This window comes from Zophobas morio, unplaced genomic scaffold, assembly GCF_036711695.1.
Source record: "Zophobas morio isolate AGI-343-1 ecotype UQ-CSIRO unplaced genomic scaffold, CSIRO_AGI_Zmor_V1 ptg000023l, whole genome shotgun sequence".
NCBI classification, from domain to species: Eukaryota; Metazoa; Arthropoda; class Insecta; order Coleoptera; family Tenebrionidae; genus Zophobas; species Zophobas morio.
In genome coordinates, this window is record NW_026972128.1 from 5,182,854 (window position 1) to 5,204,753 (window position 21,900).

At 36.7% G+C, this 21,900-nt stretch overlaps 2 protein-coding genes across 3 annotated transcripts in view; one reads left to right on the plus strand and one right to left on the minus strand.

Moving 5' to 3' along the window:
• Positions 1-21,900, minus strand: part of Dgk (Diacyl glycerol kinase) — a 218,231-nt gene that overhangs the window by 131,650 nt on the left and 64,681 nt on the right. The window lies entirely within an intron of this gene.
• On the plus strand, positions 7,768-18,641 carry LOC135134354 (uncharacterized). Its single transcript, XM_064063004.1, has 4 exons — positions 7,768-7,943; positions 7,995-8,118; positions 8,180-8,306; positions 18,362-18,641. The coding sequence occupies exons 1-4, from the start codon at positions 7,866-7,868 to the stop codon at positions 18,594-18,596; spliced, it is 564 nt and encodes a 187-aa protein (XP_063919074.1). The 5' UTR covers positions 7,768-7,865; the 3' UTR covers positions 18,597-18,641.

Here is a 21,900-nt window from a genome sequence, read left to right on the forward strand (position 1 = left end):
TACTACCAGAATGTTCGTGGTCTTAACTCTAAAACCCGCACGTTTTTTTCAAACTGTTGTGACATGTCTTTTAATATAATAGCGCTCACTGAAACATGGTTAAACGATTCTGTCTCTGATTCTGAATTATTTCCTGATCTATACAGTGTTGTTCGTTCTGATCGAAATTTTTCAATTACAGGTCGCACTAAGGGTGGTGGTGTTCTCGTTGCATTTTCTAATTCTGTTAAATATCCTGTTATTGATACCAAGCATCTCTCAAACTAAGTTTCATTAATTGATGTTATCTTGTGTCGGTGTGTATTTGGTAGAATCAAATTCATATTTTGTGTTACATATATACCCCCTGACGTTACCTCCACTGATTTAGAGCTATTTTTAAATGCACTAGAAGTACATTTACTTAATGAGGATGTTATTCTAGTTGGTGATTTCAACGTCCCTCACTTTTGCGATGTTAATCCGCCTAATTATCCTAAAATTCCTCTCCTTCAACAATTTTGTGATTCCCTTCTTCTCGTTCAGCATAATACAATACGCAATTGTAATCAGCAGTTACTTGACCTAGTTCTTGTAAACAACCAAAATTTTACAATGGATCTTGAACATTATGTGCCAGCTCTTGTACCTGAAGATGCTCACCACCCTTCACTTGCCGTAAACTTAGAATTCTTAGCATCATCTGCTACCCATAAGTTTCCTGCAGCCAATAATGTACGCTACAACTTTAGGAAAGCCAACTTTCCTAAACTTTACGAAGATTTATTAAAAGCAGACTGGACATTTCTCGACAATTTCGATGACGTAAATATTGCACTGGACAATTTCTATGAATATCTATATACGCTTCTAGACCAAAATGTTCCAAAAGTTTCCGGTTGTTCACCTTCTAAGTTTCCATATTGGGTTACGAATGAAATAAAAAATAATATTAAAACCAAAGAAAATTTCAGACGTAAGTGGTTGAGAACCAAAAATAATGTCTTCTATAATGAATATAAAAGGCTAAGATCTCTCGTGAAAAATCAGTTGAATAGTGCATATCATGATTACATCAACCAAGTGGAGATTAACTTACAATCAAATCCTTCTGGATTGTGGAGTTTCATAAACGTCAAAAAAGGAACGTCTAGAATTCCTAGCTACATGATCGATGAGGAGCACAATGAATATACTGATCCACAAGATATTGTAGACGCATTTGCAAAAACTTTTGCAAATGCACAAACTAATGACTCGTCAACCTCCTTTTTATCCACTTATGAAAACTCTTCAATTTGTTCAGTTTTTCCAGTTAGCCCAAACCAACTAATATCAATAATGAAAAACTTTCCTAATAAACTGACAGCCGGTGACGATTCAATTCCAAGTTTTGTTCTTCGAGATTGAAGTTCTGCATTTGTTCTACCACTGTCCATAATAATTAATTTGGCCTTAAAAACAAATACTTACCCAGAACGCTGGAAAATAGCCAGAGTCATCCCCATATTTAAAAAAGGTAGTTCTCAAGTCCTCAACAACTATCGCCCAATATCTATCTTATCGAATTTTTCAAAGGTGATGGAGCAGGTATTATATAAACAAATTTACTACAATGTCCGGCCCTACATATCGCCATAACAACATGGTTTTGTAAAAGGCAGATCCACTATTACTAATTTATCTGTGCTAAGTCAGACACTAGCCCAAGAAATCGATAATCAAGGTCAAATTGATGTCATCTACACTGATTTTTCTAAGGCCTTTGATTGCATCCCACACAGAATTTTACTTCGTAAACTTAATAACTTTGGCTTCTCAGCTTCACTTTTACAATTAATATGCTCTTACATCGACAATCGCGTGAATTATATTTCTTATAATGGCTTCAGGTCCTATTTATTTACATCTAATAGCGGCGTTCCGCAAGGTTCTAATCTTGGACCGTTACTTTTTAACATATTCGTAAATGACTTGCTATTATCTATTAGTTGTCCGGTTCTTGCTTATGCTGACGACCTCAAAATATACTTAAAAATTTCCTGCATTGACGATACCCTACATTTGCAAGCCAATCTTGACAAAATCGTGCAGTGGTGTAATAATAATATTTTTAAAATTAATAAAACAAAATGCTTCTTTATATCATTCTCCCGTAAAAACATCCTTACTGAGTTTTCATATTCAATTGATGGATTTTTTATTACTAAAAAAGAGTCAATCAAGGATCTTGGTGTAATATTTGATGAACGCTTAACATTTAACTCACACATTGAACACATAGCGAACTCAGCTAACAAGTCCTTAGGTTTTATCATGAGGGTATCTAAGTATTTCCGTAATGTCAACCTGATCAAAATTCTGTTTTTTGCCTTTGTTTTAAGCAAGTTAGAATACGCATCTTTAATTTGGTATCCGATATACATCACGCAGCACATGGTCCTAGATAGAATTCTGAAGAAATTCTTGAAGTTTCTATCATTTAAATGTGATGGAACGTACCCTGAACGGGGTACGGATATGTCACTTCTCCTTCAACGGCATCAAATGTCGTCACTTTCTTCTAGAAGAGATTTTTACTGTGCCCGTTTTCTTGCAAAACTGGTTTCTAACGAAATAGATTGTATAGATCTTCTTAGTAATATAAGCTTCAATGTTCCACGGCTATCTTCTAGATTTGTACAAACATTCAAGATCCCTAGAGCTCGTACCAACGTTTTACGTCGTGCTCCGATTTACACAATGAGTTGTTGTGGAAATAATTGTTTAGAAGATATATTTTGTTAAATTGTAACTACGATAGTATTGTTATTTTATTTATATATTTATTAATGTAGTGTACAATTAGTTATTGTTGTCCTGTAATTGGGAAATTAATCCTGTTGGACAATAAAGTATATATTATTATTATTATTAAGTACTCTTCAGAATTTGACTCAAGATCTCCATGCCATTTATGCTCGTAACTGGTTAACAACATCCATATTTTATGGGAAATATTAAATTGTCTAGTACAGAGTTGTATGTTGATTTGAGTGTTATCATTAACAGCGATTTATCGTGGTCTGACCATGTCGTACGTGTCACGAAGAAGGCAAATAGATACTATTTCTTGTAAGCAAAACATTTGCTAATGCCACCCCTGTAATATTTTCAAAATTATATAAAACTTTCGTAAGGTCTTTGTTTGAGTTAGCTAATTGTGTTTGGTCTGAAAGAAATATCCCTCCTCGTCTGTCAGATTTAGTGTTATTTCTAGGAAAAATTAGTGTATAAATAACTATTCGGATTCTGTATGACACCTTCCCTGAAAATTTGAAAAAAAAACAATAATTATTATTAATTAAGATCTAAACAACAAATTAAGATCATCAAACTTATCTACATTGTCATAATTACTTTGTCCGTTCCCTTCAGGACTTTGAGCATACGCTTCTTGAACTTTTACACTTCTGTTTTCGGTTGTTACATCCATCTGGTTGTACAACAGGACACAATGTGTCATAGTTAATGTTGGAATTAACAAAATTTACAGAGAATACATACAACATACTAAAATTTATATACAGGGTTATTAACGAAAAGCTTCTCGTGTAAAAAAATCAAAAAGCAATTTAATAATTTGGAAATAAATATCAATTATTAGGTTAAAATCAAAAAGAAATACATTCAAAGCAAGAGCTCGTCCGAGCAGCTTTGGCATGTTCTCTACACAACCATAAAGCACAATATTTTATATGAACAGGTTAATATCTACAAGTAAATTGGTTATTTGATACTTTTCTAAATGCATCCAAATATCCAAGTAATCGGTTCTACGGTTCGCGATCTATGTTATGCCTGAGAAGAAGAACCAAAATTTCATAAATATTTATTTTTCAGAATCTCGACGAAATTATTAATTACCTACCATTTGACGCTTCCGCGCTAATTCAGGCGTTGAGGCCAAATTTATGATTATTATTGTAACCATTGTTGCTAAACCATGACCGTTTAAATTAGGGAGCTCAGTCCATCTCGTCTCCAGTTTCGAAAAAGTCCACCCCTGTCTATTGACGTCATCCCGCGACCTACTTTCGCCGCAAGGGGCTGCTGCAGCCCAGCCATGACGTCACTTACCCCCACCGACGTCAGAAAAGTAGAAATTTCGTCGATCGATCTGGCTGTCAGGGTGGAAAATGAAGCAGAACGGCGAACCGTCACTCTATATTTTTTAGGTAAAAGCGCACTTCGCCCCCGGAATAATCGAATTCTTTGCTAGATTTAATATTTATGTTTGTATGAATTTCAATGGGGTGTCATCCCCTAGCGAAAGTTTAGCGCCTTGCGCGAACGCCGAGGGCCGCGAGCATTTATTTCGAGTGCGCCGGTTGATTTACTACGTCGTAAAATTATTTTATAACTTTACATAAATTAATTGGAGCTGTTTACGATACGAGGTGAATGTTTGAGAGGTTAGTTGCGAATATTTAAGTGGTCGGCCGATTTGACGAGTGGTGTTTATGGTGGTTTTTCAGCTCGCCAAAATACGTTTGAAATGTCAAAGGTCGACGCAACTTTGTTTGGAGCTCGTTTTGGGGCCAGTTTTGCCGGGACTGACGCAAACGGATTTTGCTTGTCCAAATGAGGGAGATTTTGGAGTTTTTACGCACAGGATGTTTCTCTTAGTTCTGTTCTGCATTTTAACTTCCATTTCCCGAGAGGAAGCTATTGAAGTATTTGTAGTAGGGTCCACTTGACGAATGGATAATTTCACGCTTCATAGTTATGAGAATACAAAAGAATAGGTCTCCCGTTTCCGTCTGTCTGTTGTTTGTTAGCGATCTCATGAACAGTATGTAAATTATATCGTTCCAAAAATTTTGTAATTTTAAATAAATTTGTATTTCTAAACTACAAATCATGTTTGGTCAAAAAAGTTTTATTATTTAACCAACGATAACAGTGTTGGTAGCGTACAAAAAGCAACATTTAAATTATGTTGAATATGCAGCAGAAGTGAACACATTATGTAAGGATTTTCAAATGAGCCAAATTACACTTGATGAATTCAAGTGTTTAATTTTTGTTCGGGGACTAAAATGAAGTGCTCAGTCTGGCTTTAGAGCAAAATTGTTGTCACCGTTGGACAACCGAAACTCGTCTGATTTAAATCTTGAAAAATTGGTGACAGAATGTCAGTTGATAAGACTGTAGCCGCTTCGTTTACCTTCAGTGTTAATTTCGCTTGTGCTATTTTCCTGAAATATTCCAGTGACTGTAGAGCTGAGAGATGAGTGACAGATATATTCTTCAGCTACTGCTTTCTATCCCCACGACTCTTTAAAAGTGTCATATCATCCCCATAGTCTGCCAACAATGTTCAGCAACCACAGTCTTTGATATTCTGTAGTTTTGTTTTTACTAATTCTTCACGTCTACAATCTCCACAAACTTCAAACAATAGGACAATCATTAAAAAATAGTTCTTCTATGCTTAATAAAATACTCTAGATACATTGACTTTAGTTTCCACATATTTTTCATTAGTTGCTTTTGCTACAAATTTAATAGACTGATCCCTCTGTCAGAATAGAGTAGTGGCCCCACAGTAAGGAACTCCTTATATTAGGAATATTTTTAATTCAATAAAATAACTCAGCAATGCATGTTCAGAGTAACATTTTATTTTTTACTACACAATAATTTAAAAATGTTTGATAAAAGGCTTCCTAAACAGCTGTTGCTTTAGAAGATAATCGATTTTCCAACGTCACTTTTGCTGCTGCTCAACTTCCGGCGGAGTGAACGGCAATTCAACATCTTCATCAGCCATAATTTACAAAATAACTGGACAGATAAATAGCTGGAAATTTTTGCTGAAATTATATATAAGTACTGAGCTATATTTCGACTTGTTTTGAGTATTCTGAACGCCTTGGTACACGTGCGATATCCAGAATTGACTCTTTTCGAGAAAAGGAGACGACTGGGTATAGTTTCCACGTTGTGGTCTTTGTAGCTTCAAGGAATTCGTTCAAAAACTTCAAAAATGTAACTTTTAATACTTTTTGTAATATTTTCTAGTTATTTCTCCACCCTACGGACTTGAAAGTACGATTAAATAATAATTAAAAAAAAAAACAAATACTCCTAATTAATTTGTACCAATTTTATTTGTAATTTTTTGTATTAAACACAAAAAAATGTCTGGCATTTTTGCTTTTACATTTGTCATTTCTTGACATTTTTCAGTGTGGTTTATTCACCGTCACGCTAATAAATTCTTTCCAAGAATGACTCTCAATTTCAAATTCTATTGATCGCTGGATATAATAAAATAAATATCTCTGTAACAGTTTTTACTACCATGCATAAATAAGCCAACAACAATACTTTTCTAATTTCTGATATTATCACCAAATCAAGCTAGATTTAATAAAAAATAATCGAATTAGCCACGAAATGTTAAACCTAGCTTCACGTTCGACGTAATTCCCCTCATAAATAAACCATCTAGCCCCGATATAAATCTACCTAACGTGGAAGTTTTTCGACCGCTCTAAAGCACCACCATCAACTTTCAAACTGAAATTTACACCACAGCTTGACGTCCTGAATTAGCAAACTCATCTGATGCGATAAAAATTCCTCGCAGAGAAGCGCCGAATTTCGCCGTGAATAAAAATTTCGCCCCCTATCAATTCTCTCGGCGATTGTTGATACAATTCTCCAATTTAACTTAACACAATTACACCTGCAGCTGCGCCCAGCCGAACCATCACGTGATCCTATCGCCTGTAAAACCAACAATGTCCATCAGGCAATCCATCTTTTCCCTGTTGACTGTATCTGTCTCTGTCGGAATTTGGGGGGACGTACTCGACTCAAAGGGAAAAATTTCGAAGTTCGTTCAATCATGATATACATCTAACAAGAGTGTCAAAATCGTCTCGTGTAAATCAAGGTGCCAATATAGTGGGCGAAACGCGTGAAATATCGATATCAATTGGTTCCGGTGTCGCGAGTTTGCTTAACGTCCTGTGACGAAATTTTCTTGGCGATAATAACAATAGTAGTGATGAAAAATTAATAACGTGTAATATAGCTATGTTGTAAGTATAGTATTCGACTAAAGTCATTGTAAAATTATTATAGCTCAAAAATAAGTTACTCAGGGGTAAAAAATACCATTAAATATGCTTCATACGTGTACAGCGTTTAATTTTTCAAAAAGAACATTGGGTAAATCCAAAAAACCATTGATTAGCTTATGTATAAAACATAACTTGTGGAATATTTGACCCTTTTCTAGAGAAATAAAACAAATATAATTTAATACGTCATTACCATCCAACTGAACATGTTGCAACGACAATTTATAGATATTTCAAATATTTAAAAAAATCTGTACTTGCCTCACTGAGGTTTATGTGAGTGATATAAAACTGACACTATATACAATACATGTATACTCAAGACTAGATTGAACTAAGGAATTATAACGAGCGATAAAAAACCTCTAGTTTTTGTGTTATTAAATTTAAAAATTCCCTTTCAAATTTCAAGAGTTTTACATGTTAGTGAAGAGTGCTTGACATTATTAAATTGGTCTAAAGTTATTCGAAGTTCTAAAAATTGATTTTAAAAATGTTATTTTTACTTCTTGTTGTTACCAGTTGCTAGACAGATGGAAACGTAAGATGTACAAAAAAACCTCGCACAGGAACTAGTTAAAACCAATTATCAATAGATAAACACAAGTTTGACCCAGTTCCTCTCAGCCCATCTCCACCACAACCCACAACTACAATCCCAAAACCCACAATATCACTTCCTGTCCAAGCAAAACCCCCTTTCTCCAACCCCGAGATTTATTAACGTCTATCTGCCCACGCCAATGCATAATGCATCCACTTATTCGTCGGAAGTCGATGGGAAATTGTGAAGTCACACACGAAAACGCGATCGCTGCGCGTCAAAAGGTTATCTAAAATAGTTTTAGGTCAACATTTAATCAAACTCATTCCGTATAGATCTTGACGAAAATGAAGTCGACTTTATTGCTGTCAGTTTTTTGTGCGACTTTCCTTACCTTTCCGATAAAATCTTCGGCGTCTTGGATTGCACTGGAAAAGGCAAACCGAACCAACGTAAAAAGTAAGGCAATTTCCTTAAGATCGATAGATATTCATCATTTTATTGCTTTCATACCTCGCAGGATATGAAAAACATTGTCTGGGGACGATTTTTAACATCGGGCCCATGGATAAAGGGGAGGTTAGAAGGATTGAGGGCAGTTGTGCTCAGGCCACTTGTCTGGACGACAGGAATATCAGGTTTTCGGGGTAATGGAGTTATTATTATTTTAAATAGGGGTAGAAGGGTAACCGCTGCCAAGGCAGAATTCGATCTTAAAAACTTGTCGCACTGAGCAGTTGGGTCGTGTATGAAATAAGTATCTCCTGCAAATTTTATATTATTTGTTTTAGGAGTTTTATATACTAACTGTTTCATTGGGGATATTTAACAACATTTTTATCGAATACAGGTATTTTTGTTAAATGGAGATGTCATTTACACTATAAGTTGTAAAACGACAGTGTTTATCCCGAGCATAAACTAACGTTTTGTTTTTAAAAACACTTGAAAAACTCTTGGGGTAGTTATGTATTTTTTTAAGAATTAAAAAAAATCCTAGGGGTTCCTGGTATTTTGTTTTAAAAATAATTTGAAAGAATTTTGGGGACTGCCGCTATTTTCATTTTAAAATTTGAAAGTATCTTGGATTGCATGGTCTTTTTTAAAAAATTAAAAGAATGTTGGTTCTACTTGGTTGTCCTGGTATTGTGTTTTATGTTGACGAAAAATATTCATCGTATTCAATCGGCGATTGGAGCGCGGTCGTCTGTTGTTTGTTGAGTAGGCAACAACAATAATCAAGACAAGAATAACGTTTTTGTAATAATTTTGAATTGCTATTCTAATTCTGCATTTTTATGCAATAAAGTTAAAACAAGTAATTTTGTAATCAACATTGCAGACACAATTTAAGTTTAGAAGCACAGTACTCAGCGTTCATTCTGGGCCCATAACCTTTTGTTATAACTTTATTGAATGAAAATAATAAACACACTCCAACCAGTAGTACCATCGTGTCTCAGGAAAACTACGATACCTGGAAATTACGGATGCAGGTTGTGATGACAAAAAACAAGATATGGAGGTATGCGAGTGGTGCAAAAATGACACCAGTAGTGAGCCCAAACAACACAGAAGAAACTGCAGCGCTAGTTCTGTGGAAAGAAGAAGATAAAAAAACTAAGGCGGATTTGTATTTGAGGATCTGAAACAAGTCAAAAACTGTAAAATTGCTGAAATCTGGCTGAAGTTAGAAGCAATTTTTGAATCAAAAGGCCCGATTAGAAAAGCATCGTTGTGGAGAAAGTTAATAAAACACTAAATAGAGGAGAATGGTTGATAACGCATTTTTCGATATTTTGAATACATTGATCGAATTGTCATTTGAAATAAGGTCAAAAAAACTTGCTTCACTTCTGTTACCGATGGCAAATCTAAAATCATGCTATGGCACGGGCGATTGGGACATTTGAATCAAAAAAACCTTGTAGAAATGGCAAGAACAGAAATTGTTTGCGACTAGATTTAGGAAACGAAAAGTTGTTTAGAGGGCAAACTGATGATAGGTTTACCACTTCCGAAAAGTACTAGAAAAAGCAGCAATCCACATGAAACACTACATATTGGACCCAAGAAAAGGTAAATTAGATTCACGCAGCATAAAAAGAATTTTCGTCGGGTATAGTGCAACATCTAAATGTTGCCATGTATGGATACCCAATTTGTTCAAATTAGTTTTTTCACATGATGTTAGATTTATATATGTATATTAAATGAAAACGTCCATGTAATTTTACATCAGAAGTCGAGGACACAAACGAAAATAACAAAGAAGTTAAAGAAATTCCTGCAGTGATAGAAGTAGTTAATGAAAATCAGCATACGATCAAAGAAATGATGATGAAGTCACAAATCGAGAAGATCTAGTAGATTCGGCTTTTCATGGCACGGTTAATGAAAGTTTGAGGAAGGCAAAGAAAATAATGTCTGGTTAACGGGAAGTCTGTACCGAATTCCTGAAAGAATCGACACGGCTGATGTAGAAGATCAAACAGAAATTCCGGTCCCGACTGAACCTGTGCCGATTGAAATACATATATAATTCAAGTCAAGATAGAGAATCATGCACTGAATGGATGCCATTCAGAAGAATAGAAGAAGGTTATAGTTGATGAAATAGAATGGATAATAAAAAACGATAACTTCAGCGTTGTTGATCGTCTAAAAGGCTGTAATAGGTTGCCGAACTGTGCTCTGAAACAAAAACAAGGCAAATGAAGAAATAGAGAGGGGAAAAGCTCGAGTAGTCGCAAGAGGATTTAATCAACGACCAGGAGTGCACGTCCACAAAACTTTTCCTCCTGTTGTCCGCTTGAGTTCTGTAAGAGTATTATTTCCTCTTTGTTTGCACTTAGATCTAACAATTTATTAATTTGGTATAACGACCGGCTACCTAAATCGCATAATCGAAGAAAATGTATATATGGAGAAGTCTAAGTTATTTACTGAATCCTTAGTAGAAATTATAAAAAGATGAAATGCAGACCATCTGATCGGAATCAAGGCTAGATACTTATTGAGAAAATCAGCCGAGATAATAAAGTGTGGAAGCTCCGGAAAGCGCTTTATGGGTTAAGGCAGGCTGGACGCCAATGGAACAAAAGACTTGATGAAAAATTTAAAAATATGAAGATGATACCATTTAACGCGATCCTTGTGTATACCTATCTAGACTAGCGGGAGACATCTTGATAATATTAGTATCAATAAATGATATTGAATTGTGCATTGTAAAGAGGAAGATTTAAATTCTGTCAAAAGAGAGTTGATGAAAGACTTCGAATTAAAAGTCTGGGAAAGGTTTTTATGTCTCAATTCGGATTTATAAAGTAACTGCTTAAACGGTTTGGTATGCAAGATTGCAACGAGTGGTAACTCCATTGGAAGTAGGCGTTAAGCTGGTGAAGAATGCCCTTTCCCTTCGCCTTATCCATACCGTGAACTTATTGGCGCATTAAATTACGCAGCCGTGGCAACTAGGCCAAACACTACATACGCAGTAAGTTTTCTAAGTCAATTTAACACTTCCTTTGACAAATCTCGCTGGACTGTAGCAAAGCATGTATTAAGTACTGTACAATTTTCGAAGGCTTGATGGGCTACATAGATGCAGAGTGCAGACTGGGCCAGTTGTAATATTGACAGAAGATCCTACACTTGTTACGTTTTTACTATGAGCGGATCTGTCATTACCTGGGAGTGTAGAAAACAGAACCGTATCCCTCTAAAAAGAGTTTCGCCTCCGGTATGGTTGACATACTGAGTTACCGTGCTCTTTTGCTTTATTCTTAACTCTGATCCTGAAGATGCCACTTACGAAAGTGTGCGAAACGTTGAGCCCAAAAACGCAACTTACACGGTTCCAATCCGGAAAACGATCATGTACCGTAGCCCTATGTTTAACCGAAGCTGTCTGTATATATCGCTTTGACAGAAGGAGCCAATTTTGAATGACAACAGGAGCCCAGCTGCTGGCTAAGAACCCGATTTTCCATTCAAAATCGAAACACATTGATGTTAAACACCATGCAAGAGAAGTATTTCATGAAGACATGATTGAAATTCGACACTAACTTAGAATCCACTGAAATGCCTGTGGACATCCTTAATAAAGGACTGCCAAAAGAAATACGTCAGAAGTTTTCGAAACTGTTGGGAATTACTCATCTGTGGAGCGTTCCATTCGAGGGGGAGTGTTGAAGAATAATATTCATCGTATTCAGTGGGCGACTGGAGCGCGGTCGTCTAGTGATTGTTGACTAGGCAACAATATTAATCAAGACAAGAATAACGCTATTCTAATAATTTTGAATGTGAAATCCGTTTTTGTATTTTCATACAATAAAGCTGTAATAACTAGACAGCGGATGACCGTTGGGGTTGAGAAGGTCAAACTCGGTACAGCTCGTACGGGATGGGAATTCAGTGCACTTCGTTTATTTTAAAATAGAATAACGCTCCTTCGTTGCACTCTGTAGTTAATTCCCGTTCTTATTTACTTAACCGTGTCACTAATTACGAGTAAGTTTTCGTTAATTGTATTTATGGAATAAGTGGCGATTAAATTCAGTGCTTATCACCTACTGAGTCGCGGCGATCCAGCGCGTCCCCACCTATAATCGTGACGTAGCCCGACAGAAATCCGCTCTCTAGTAATAACATTATAGAAATAATTTGAAAGAATGTTGAGGTTCTTGGTACCTTTTTGTGAACGAATTTAAAAGCATCTTGAAAGGCTCTGCTGTTTTCATTTGGAAAAACATTGAGAGAATTAGGGATCTTTGTGAAAGAATTTTGTGGTGTAGGTAGTTGCATAGGTGTGGGCGCACGCAGTGCAGAGCATGCGCTACAGAAAGAGAGCAATGATGGCCGTCGAATAGAGCGTTAAGTTAGAGAAGTTGTGTTTCTTTATTTGTATATAATCGCGGGTATTAAATAAGGCAAGGAAACTATGGAGTTTTATTTAAGAAACACTACAGTGGCGACGAGGAAAATTATGGACAGATCGGCGTAAGTTAAAGAGAGAGTGAAAAAGCGGTGGCCACGTGGCAGTTAAGCGTTGGAAGAAAAAAAACAAGATGGGCGGCGAAGATACGAAATCAAGTGAGGCAAGATTTACGAATGTGGGTCATCTGAGGCAGTTTACACTCAATTCAGACTGGAAGATTTTTTATACTCAATTGACGCAATATTTTGTGGTGAACAACATCACAGACGACAGAATTCAACAAGCTCTACTGATCAATTGTTGCACCGAAGAATCATACAAGTTGCTGGAGAATCTATGTGTTCCAGAAGATCCAACGAAGAAAACATTCAGGGAGTTAATTACACTGTTTGACAAGCATTTTGTCCCCCCCAAGTTACATTTCCCAGAGAGGTATAAGTTTTATCATGCAGTGCGAGGGCGAGACGAAGAGATAGTCGAGTGGGCGTCCCGAATCCGACATTTGGCGTCGAAGTGCAAGTTCGGGGCGGAACTACAAGTGGTACTGAGAGATCGCTTTATCATGGGGCTTGGCGAAGGAGTTATTTTAGATCGCTTATTGGAGGAAGATGTGAGTAACCTCACGTTGCAGCAAAGTGTCGATATTGCGGCTAGTAAGGAGGCGTCGAGGCACCGTTATGTATTGGACTCAGGAAGGTCCCGGAAGAAGGAAGAGGCGGAAATGTTCCAGTTGTCTCATCAAAAAAGTTGGAGAGAGTCACAAGGCCAGGGAAGAGAGTCAAAAAGTTTAAGAAGAGGCAACGGTCGTGTGACAGGAAAGGCGGAATTTGGGGCTACTTCCCAGCTAGCAGCCAAGTCAGGATCGCAGTTATGGTGTAAGGTTTGCGGTAAAAAGGGACACCATGTCAGTAAGTGTCGTTATCAGAATTACATATGTCATATTTGTGGAATTCGAGGTCATTTAGCAGCGGTTTGCTCAAGTTCAAAGAAAGGTGGCAGGTCAAGTCATAATTTTTTGTCGACGGAGGCAGAAGAAACCATGTTCAGGGTGCAGACGAACGAGGTCAGGTACGCGCCAATTCAGGTAGAAGTCGAAGTTGGTGAGGACAAGTTAAGGTTTGAATTTGACAGTGGTGCATCTGTGTCGGTAATTTCTGAAAAGTTTTGGAGTGAACATTTTTGTAATTTAGCATTAAGGTCAGACGGTAAATGGTTGTCCAATTATAATGGACAGAAAATTGTACCATTAGGTTATGTCGAAGTAGAAATTAAGTTTAAAGATTTGCGCCATAAGTTGAAGTTGTATGTCATTAGAAACGGAGGTCCACCTTTACTAGGTCGAGATTTTTATTACAAATTTAATCTGGAATTTTTAAATAAAATTGAGTCCGCAAATAATAATAATGGGAGCGTCGCGGAATTGTTAGGGCAATTTCCGACAGTTTTTTCAGATCAGTTAGGGTTGTTCAATAGGAGCACCATACGGTTAAATATTTCAGAAAAGGCTCAGCCTAAATTTTATAAACCTAGGCCGTTACCGTTTGCAATTAAAGACAAGGTGGAGCTAGAACTGGAGCGGTTAGTTAAGTTGGGAATTTTACAACCGGTTAATTTTAGTCATTGGGGAACGCCTATCGTTCCGATCATTAAAAAAGATGGCACCGTACGGATATGTGCTGATTATAAAGTCACAGCAAATTTAGCGGTAGAGGCGGATTTGTTTCCTTTACCTAGGATTGAGGAAATTTTTGCAAAATTGAAAGGAGAAACCTTCACGAAGTTAGATCTTCCACGAGCTTATCAGCAAATAGGGTTAGATGAACAGTCAAGAGAAATTACGACAATTTCAACGCATAAGGGGTTATTTCAGTACACGCGCTTACTGTTCGGGCTAGCATGTGCACCATCTAAGTTTCAAAGAATAATGGAGACGATTTTACAAGGGTTAGATGGGGTGTGTTGTTTTCTCGATGATATTTTGATTACGGGAGAGAATTTTAGCCAGCATGTAGAGCGAGTGCACGCGGTATTGACTAGATTACAACATTGCGGGTTAACCATTGAATTTTCGAAATGTGCATTTTTCCAAGATAGGGTAACGTATTTAGGATACGTGATTGACAAGACTGGGTTACATCCTTGTGAGGATAAGGTGAGAGATGTCAAGAACACTCCACGACCGCAGAATGTTAAGCAAGTGAAAGCTTTTTTAGGGTTGGTAAATTATTACAATAAATTTATACCTAACAATGCGAGTCTGTTGCACCCATTATATGAATTGCTCAAGAAGGATTCACAGTTTGTGTGGTCGGAGCATTGCGAACGGGCTTTCGTGCAAGTAAAAGAAATATTGACATCAGATCGAGTGTTAGCGCATTATGATGCGACATTGCCAATAGTTTTAACGACTGATGCATCAGAGCATGGGGTTGCAGCTATTATTTCGCATGTAGTAAATAATGTCGAATATCCAATAGCGTTCGCTTCTCGAACGTTATCGCACGCGCAAAGGAAATATAGTCAGTTAGAAAAGGAGGCTTTAGCAATTATATTCGGGGTTACTAAGTTTCATCAATATCTTTTTGGTCATAAGTTTATTTTACAGACAGATCATAAGCCTTTGGTTACAATTTTTGGCCCTAAACGGGGTTTACCAGTTTTAGCGGCGAATCGTTTACAGCGTTGGGCGTTAATATTAGCGAATTATGAGTACGATATTAGGTTTATCAAGTCAATGGATAATAATGCCGATGCGTTGTCGCGGTTACCAGTAGCAGACGAGTTTACGGAACCAGCTGCTGACTATACTTATTTTAATTATATTTTTTCTAACTCAGACCTACCTATCGACAGTGCTTGTATCGCGTCGGAGACTGTGAAGGACAAGGCATTAAGTAAGGTGTTGAAATATATTCAAAAAGGGTGGCCGAAACGTATAACCAAGGAGTTAAAGGGGTACGAACAATACAAGAATAATCTCACCGTAGAAGGGAATTGTATTTTGTTTGGTTATAGAGTCGTGGTTCCAAAAGCGTTGCGACATAATATTCTTCAGGAACTACATAGATCCCATATGGGAATTGTGAAAACAAAAAGTTTAGCACGTTCGTACGTGTGGTGGCCTAATATGAGCACTCAAATAGAAAATTTCATTGCAAATTGTCCAAATTGTTTAAAGTTGCGTGAGGCTCCTGGTTTAAGTAAACTAATGCCATGGTCAATTCCAGATTCAGTTTGGGAACGGATACATATAGATTTTTTAGGGCCGATTTTCAATAAACAAATTTTAATTGTGGTGGATGCGTACAGTAAATGGACAGAAGCGTTTGTTATGACAAACATCTCAACTCAAGCAACCATTAATGTTTTGCGAAGTTTGTTTGCGAGGTTTGGGTTTCCCAAAACCATTGTGTCGGATAATGGCAGAGCTTTTACATCGGAAGAATTTGAAAATTTTTTGCGAGTTAATGGTATCCGATTTAAAAGATCAGCTCCATATCACCCCGCTACGAATGGTCAAGCGGAGAATTCTGTTAAAACGGTCAAGAGGGCGTTATACAAATGTTTAAAAGATGACAATCTTGCAAATTTTAATTTAGCGTTAAACAAATTCCTTTTGGATTATAGAAATACGGTTCATTGTATGACTGGTCAATCACCAGCAATGTTAATGTTAGGTAGGAATCTAAGATGTAGACTAGATTTGTTACGACCCGACACCAGGGCCGTAGATGTTTGTAAGGCAGGCTTGCAGCAAACGTGGCGTAAAAAGCAAGCTCAGGCAGTTAAACATTATAAAGGTAAGCGATCCCAACAATTTCATGTAAATGATACTGTCCTAGCACGTGATTATCGCCACGCCAAGCCAGCTTGGTGTGCAGGCAGCATTGTCAAGGTATTAGGGCCGCGCACCTATTTAGTAGAATTAACGGAAGGTTATGTGTGGAAACGACATATAAATCAGCTGTTAGTCAATAGGGCACTACGGAATGTACAAGATAAGAACGTAGATACTGAGGATAAGAACTATGTAGAGGATAGGAAAATTCTGTTAGATTGTAAGATTGATCAGGACGTGCAGGATAATCAAACAGAGTTGTCAAAAGAAAGCTCTTTAGTCACAAAGCTGAGACGGCGTAGTCAATTGAAACCGCCAGACCGTTTCCGATACTAAGGAGATTTCTTATATTTTTTTAAGGGGAGAGTAGTGTGGTGTAGGTAGTTGCATAGGTGTGGGCGCACGCAGTGCAGAGCATGCGCTACAGAAAGAGAGCAATGATGGCCGTCGAATAGAGCGTTAAGTTAGAGAAGTTGTGTTTCTTTATTTGTATATAATCGCGGGTATTAAATAAGGCAAGGAAACTATGGAGTTTTATTTAAGAAACACTACAAATTTAAAATAATTTTGGGGTTCCTATAGTCCTTTGAACATCTCCGGTATTTTATTGTACAGGGATTTTATAAATGATTCTAAAGGCGTAGTTGGCCTGCTTCGCTGAAATTATGCCTCAGTATGACAGTTCCCACTTGTCATTAATACCATTTTTGTAATTTATCATTTAAAGTAATCGCTTTTATTGTTCTAAAGTTTTTCAATAATTCTCGTTGATTCAAGCTCAAAATAGCAAAGCAGTCGTTTTCAAGACTTTTGGTGCTTGCGTACGAAAGCTTTGTTTTCGGGCTAGGAAGCGAAGACTGTCAAATGGTTTATTCTGTTCATTGTTGCCTTATTATCGCAATGGGAAATTCGTAAACGGAGAGTGAATGTACTCTGCAACCGCTTGTAAGCAAGAATATCTCGTCAATTACCCTGATTTGCGAATTCAAGAAAAGTCATTAGAGGCTCAGATTACAGATGTAACCAATAGATTTGTTTGAATCGACAGTGTTAACAAAGAGAAATCTCCTGGGAGACCTTCAGTATCTGAGGAAGTTGTTGATAAATTGAGGGAATGACTCCAGCAGAATTTGCATACATCTTTGACAAGATTGTCTCAGCAGTCAGGAGTTCCGGTTGCAACGTGAAATTAAACAATGTGTCATTGACGAAAGGATGTTACAGAACATTTTTGAAAATAAGAAAAAAAGAATGAATATGTGCTTTGAAAAAAATGGTGAACATTTTCCACATTGACTGTGATGTTTAACCACAATAAATTTGTTTATTGTAAATTTTATTTTCTAATAACATAAGGTATGAAGTACTTAGGCAACCAGTTATGCAGATGCGTGTGGTATTTGTCGTGCGTCCTTGAGTATTTACTAAAGTACATATAAATTGATAGGCGGCACGCTTCCATGACCCTCTTCGCCCATTTAATCATTTGAAACCTTGTAGAAAAAATTTAAAAGAATCTTGGCAAATCCTGCTGTTCTCATTAAAAAAAATAATAATAAAGAATCTTGAGGACCCCTGATTTGTTATAGAACCCAGAAGTTCCAAGAGAAAAATTTTTAATACTGTATGATCCAAAAGTTTTCAGATACAAGGGCATTGTGATAGAAAACCAATATGAATCACAGCCTCCCTTTGTCTGAAAAATTTTGAATCATACGGTATTATTTCTACGATATATTTTAAAGGAAAACACACCTTTGATGCATAATATACACGGTATTCCATTTGAGAGTTATTGTTTCTCCCCTTAACAAATTTTTTGATATTCTTGCACGTCAAATCGTGGAATGTTTGACAAATTTTACAATGTTTTTAAATAAGGCACTGAAGAAACTTACTAAAGCCTACATTTGCAGGTGTCCCTTAGTGGCTCTCAGCGACAGGGTCCACTGCCGTGTCCACCCAGGAGATCCTTCCAAAGAATATCCAGAGTGTTGTTTTGAAGTTCGCTGTAACGAAAACAATCGCACTATGCAAGTTTACGGGGGATTTGTAAACGCCACCGCTGTTGACATGAGACGTAAGGAGAAACAAGAAAAGGAAGAAAAAATCGACGAAAAAGAAGACAAAGAAGAGAAAAAACAACAGTAACACCTAATTTATAATAAAGACTTGCTCAAACATATTTTAACAAGACATCAACTTTGTAGCACATTAAGGAAACTCACGCCCACACTATATTATCCACTTTATGACAAAGTAATTTCCTTAATCATAAAATATTTCTCGATAAAGCAATTAAATGACGAAATTTTCATCTGGTCGTCTTCCCGAGCCGCGTCATTAAGGTCTGGCTTAATAAATTCCGCAAAGGGTAAAAAGCTTCCTTTTCCTTTTAAAATAGCCCGATAACTACCCGACGGCGACGTTGCGAGAATATATCCAGAGATGAGGTATTTACATGACAACAAAGGAATTTTCGTAGTATTTTGTTATTGTTATTTGATGTGGAACAAAGAATTGGGCACTTTATAAGCGGAGAAGACGGTAACTAGATATGATTTACTAGGGGCTATGGAAATGTCAGGTTCATTCAAATTCAGCGGCAGCTTCAGGTTATTATCGAGATATCAATATCAGAGCCATTTTTCAAGTTTACTTTTTACAGTGGAATAAGCAAGGGCTTTTAGTGCTGCTGTTCGGCATTCGAGTTTGTTAAACGTGCAGACGGAAAGAAAATAGACTTCGCGGAGAAATATTAGACGGAAGGATGTTTAAATATCTATACTATGGTATCAGTATAACGCTCTAGAGCGTCTGCTTGATTTTTATCTATTCAAAATAAAACGAGCCGAGAACCGGAATCTTACTAAAAGACGCCTGATGTTTCGATAGCGACCGAATCCAGCTGCATTAAAACTATGTCTAGACCAAAAAATATAATCTTCTCAATATTGAAATGGTTTAAAATAGTGTTATTAACAAAGCCACTGTTATTATTATACAAGATAAACTTGATTAAAACATTACTAACAATTTTCGATAAAGGAGGATCTTAGTAAAAGCCTGCAGATAATTTAAAAAAAATTAAAATGTTCATTACGATATACGAAGTCAAGGATACGAAACTGTTCAGAGATTCCTGAAGGTAAAATTTAAAGGGAGTGAATTCGTTTTAGAGAGAATTACGAAAATATTATATTACTCTTGGAAGGATTAACTTTACATATCAAAACAACCCGAATACACAAAAGTAGCTTGTTTTAAGTGAATAGGATAACAGAACCAGGAAGAGTCTGGGCGCCCTGAACATCTCTTGCATTAGGATCAAAAAACATCAAAGAGCAGGATCTTGTAAATCCACACATTCATTACGGTCACTTCCTATTAAACTTGAGAAAATGAAACAATTTTTTCGGGCGTTAAATGAGAAAGGAAGTTGCTTTAATGGTTATTTACGTAATGAGTCAGGAAAGTAAGCTATTACATGACGAGAAGATTTTGAAATAAGGTGACGAAGAAATCGAGTATTTTAAGGTTCCAAGTCAAGTAGTGGCACTTTACCGATTTTTTTTTTTTGAAACCGTACATACGATATTCATTAAATATAAAATACAGTAGAATTCTTTTAATTTTGGCAAGATGTTGTAAAATTGTACCAGTTTCAACATCTCTATGTTTCTGATTTTGTTTTGGTTCGGCACACTGCATTAAATACACAGATAAAAAATGCCCGCACTTTTAAGCATACTGCGTAAATTCAGTGTGTCGGACAAAGACAGAAAGAGAAACATATCGTTTTATAGCACCTTGCCAAAATTAAAATAATTCTACTATAGTAAGTTTCCTTGGCAAAATTGATAATTCCCAGCGATCAACTGGAATCGCCAAAGTCATAAAATATAAAACAATAAACAAACTATATATTGGGAAAACAAGCTGTTTAAACTGTGAATTTATTATTGATGTAAAAAAAATATTCGTCTCGTTTATAACAAAGCTTTGGAACCTTATTTTGGTCCAAAAGTTTTACATGAGAATGAATAATTATATGAAATTAGGGTATGTATCTGGGAAAGTCAACAGACGGACAATTCCAAAAATAAAAATCATCTTCAGTTCATAACTGGAAGTATTACGATTCACTTCATAATATTAGTTTAAATTTTTGTTCTGCACAATCTCCATTCCGCAGCTTTGAAGGGTTCCGAAAGAGCATAAATTAGGATAAGATGATACGTAAATGTAAAAAAATCTGCAACTACACCAATAAGCATTTAAAATCTAGAACTCCGACAACGATAAACCCGTAATAACTGTAACGCTGTCACATTTTGCCCCGTTTTGACCAACATAAAAGCAACAGTTTGAATTTTTGAATCCTTGCCAGTTCGCATGCGAACCAAATTGAGCCCCTATCTGCCACTCCCCACTTCCTATTATCTCATCCCTTACGCATTATCATCATAACAACAATATTACATGAAATATTGTATCCATTCGTACTCGTGCCGCGACCAAAACGTCTCTAATAAATATTTTAATTCTTCGTCCCCCCAAACAGCATTTAGAGAGGCTTTAAACCCTCTCAAAAGCGCGCCTCTTAAAAAATACATGAAATAAGCCCCCGAAGACCATTATCTCCGACTTTCACTTTTCACCTATAATGAGATTTCCCTTTGATATCCGGGCACTCGCGCAAAATAAAAAATGGAATTTCTCTTAACGAATCAATCATTCTCGAAATTTTCAAGTCGGAATCTCAATTGCGCAAACTACTCTTGCGTGTTATTGTTCGCAAGGTGAACACGGCAACGCGTTTTGACTAATTCTTATGATTAATGGTAAGCAAGATTCAATTTGTGTCGTTCTGAACGAGGGTTTAATAAATGGCCCAAAGAAATTATGTTTCATTCAGTCAAGAATTATGGATGACGAGCAGAATTTATAATTAAAGCCGAACCGGATCGTGTGCCGGAGGAAGAAGAGGACTTTAATCGATAGTTTTGGTGTATTATAGAAGAAGATAATGTATTGCTTTCAGTGGGAATTATCTTCCGGCTCGCAGAAGTGTGTGTAATGAAATGTTATCGATTTTATTGAACACGCTGTGATTAACTTCAGATGTCGGCTATAATTTTCCCACTACGGGTCGAGCGCATAACTGCAAGAAGTGCCTCAAGATATACGTTTATGGAGCCTAAATCGCCTACACCACGGGAAAACGACGACGGTGGGAATACAAATTCAGTTTTTTATTCCGAGCCGGTGAAACTGCAGATTAAATATTACCGGATTCGAATTCACTTTTACCGTCAGACAATTCGAAATTCCGTCAACACCGCTTGACCTTTCAGCGACCTTCCGAAAAATTGGTCTCAACTATTCCAAATTGATTAGATTTTAATCTCCATCTAACAGACTAACGTTATTTCTGCGGCTGCTGCTTAATGGC

Excerpts from the sequence above, each read along its gene's own strand:
- LOC135134354 (XM_064063004.1), top strand. The coding sequence starts at position 7,866 with ATGCATCCACTTATTCGTCGGAAGTCGATGGGAAATTGTGAAGTCACA. Across the intron at positions 8,119-8,179 it reads AAACCGAACCAACGTAAAAA|GATATGAAAAACATTGTCTG; the intron begins GTAAGGCAATTT and ends CATACCTCGCAG. Across the intron at positions 8,307-18,361 it reads AGGAATATCAGGTTTTCGGG|GTGTCCCTTAGTGGCTCTCA; the intron begins GTAATGGAGTTA and ends CTACATTTGCAG.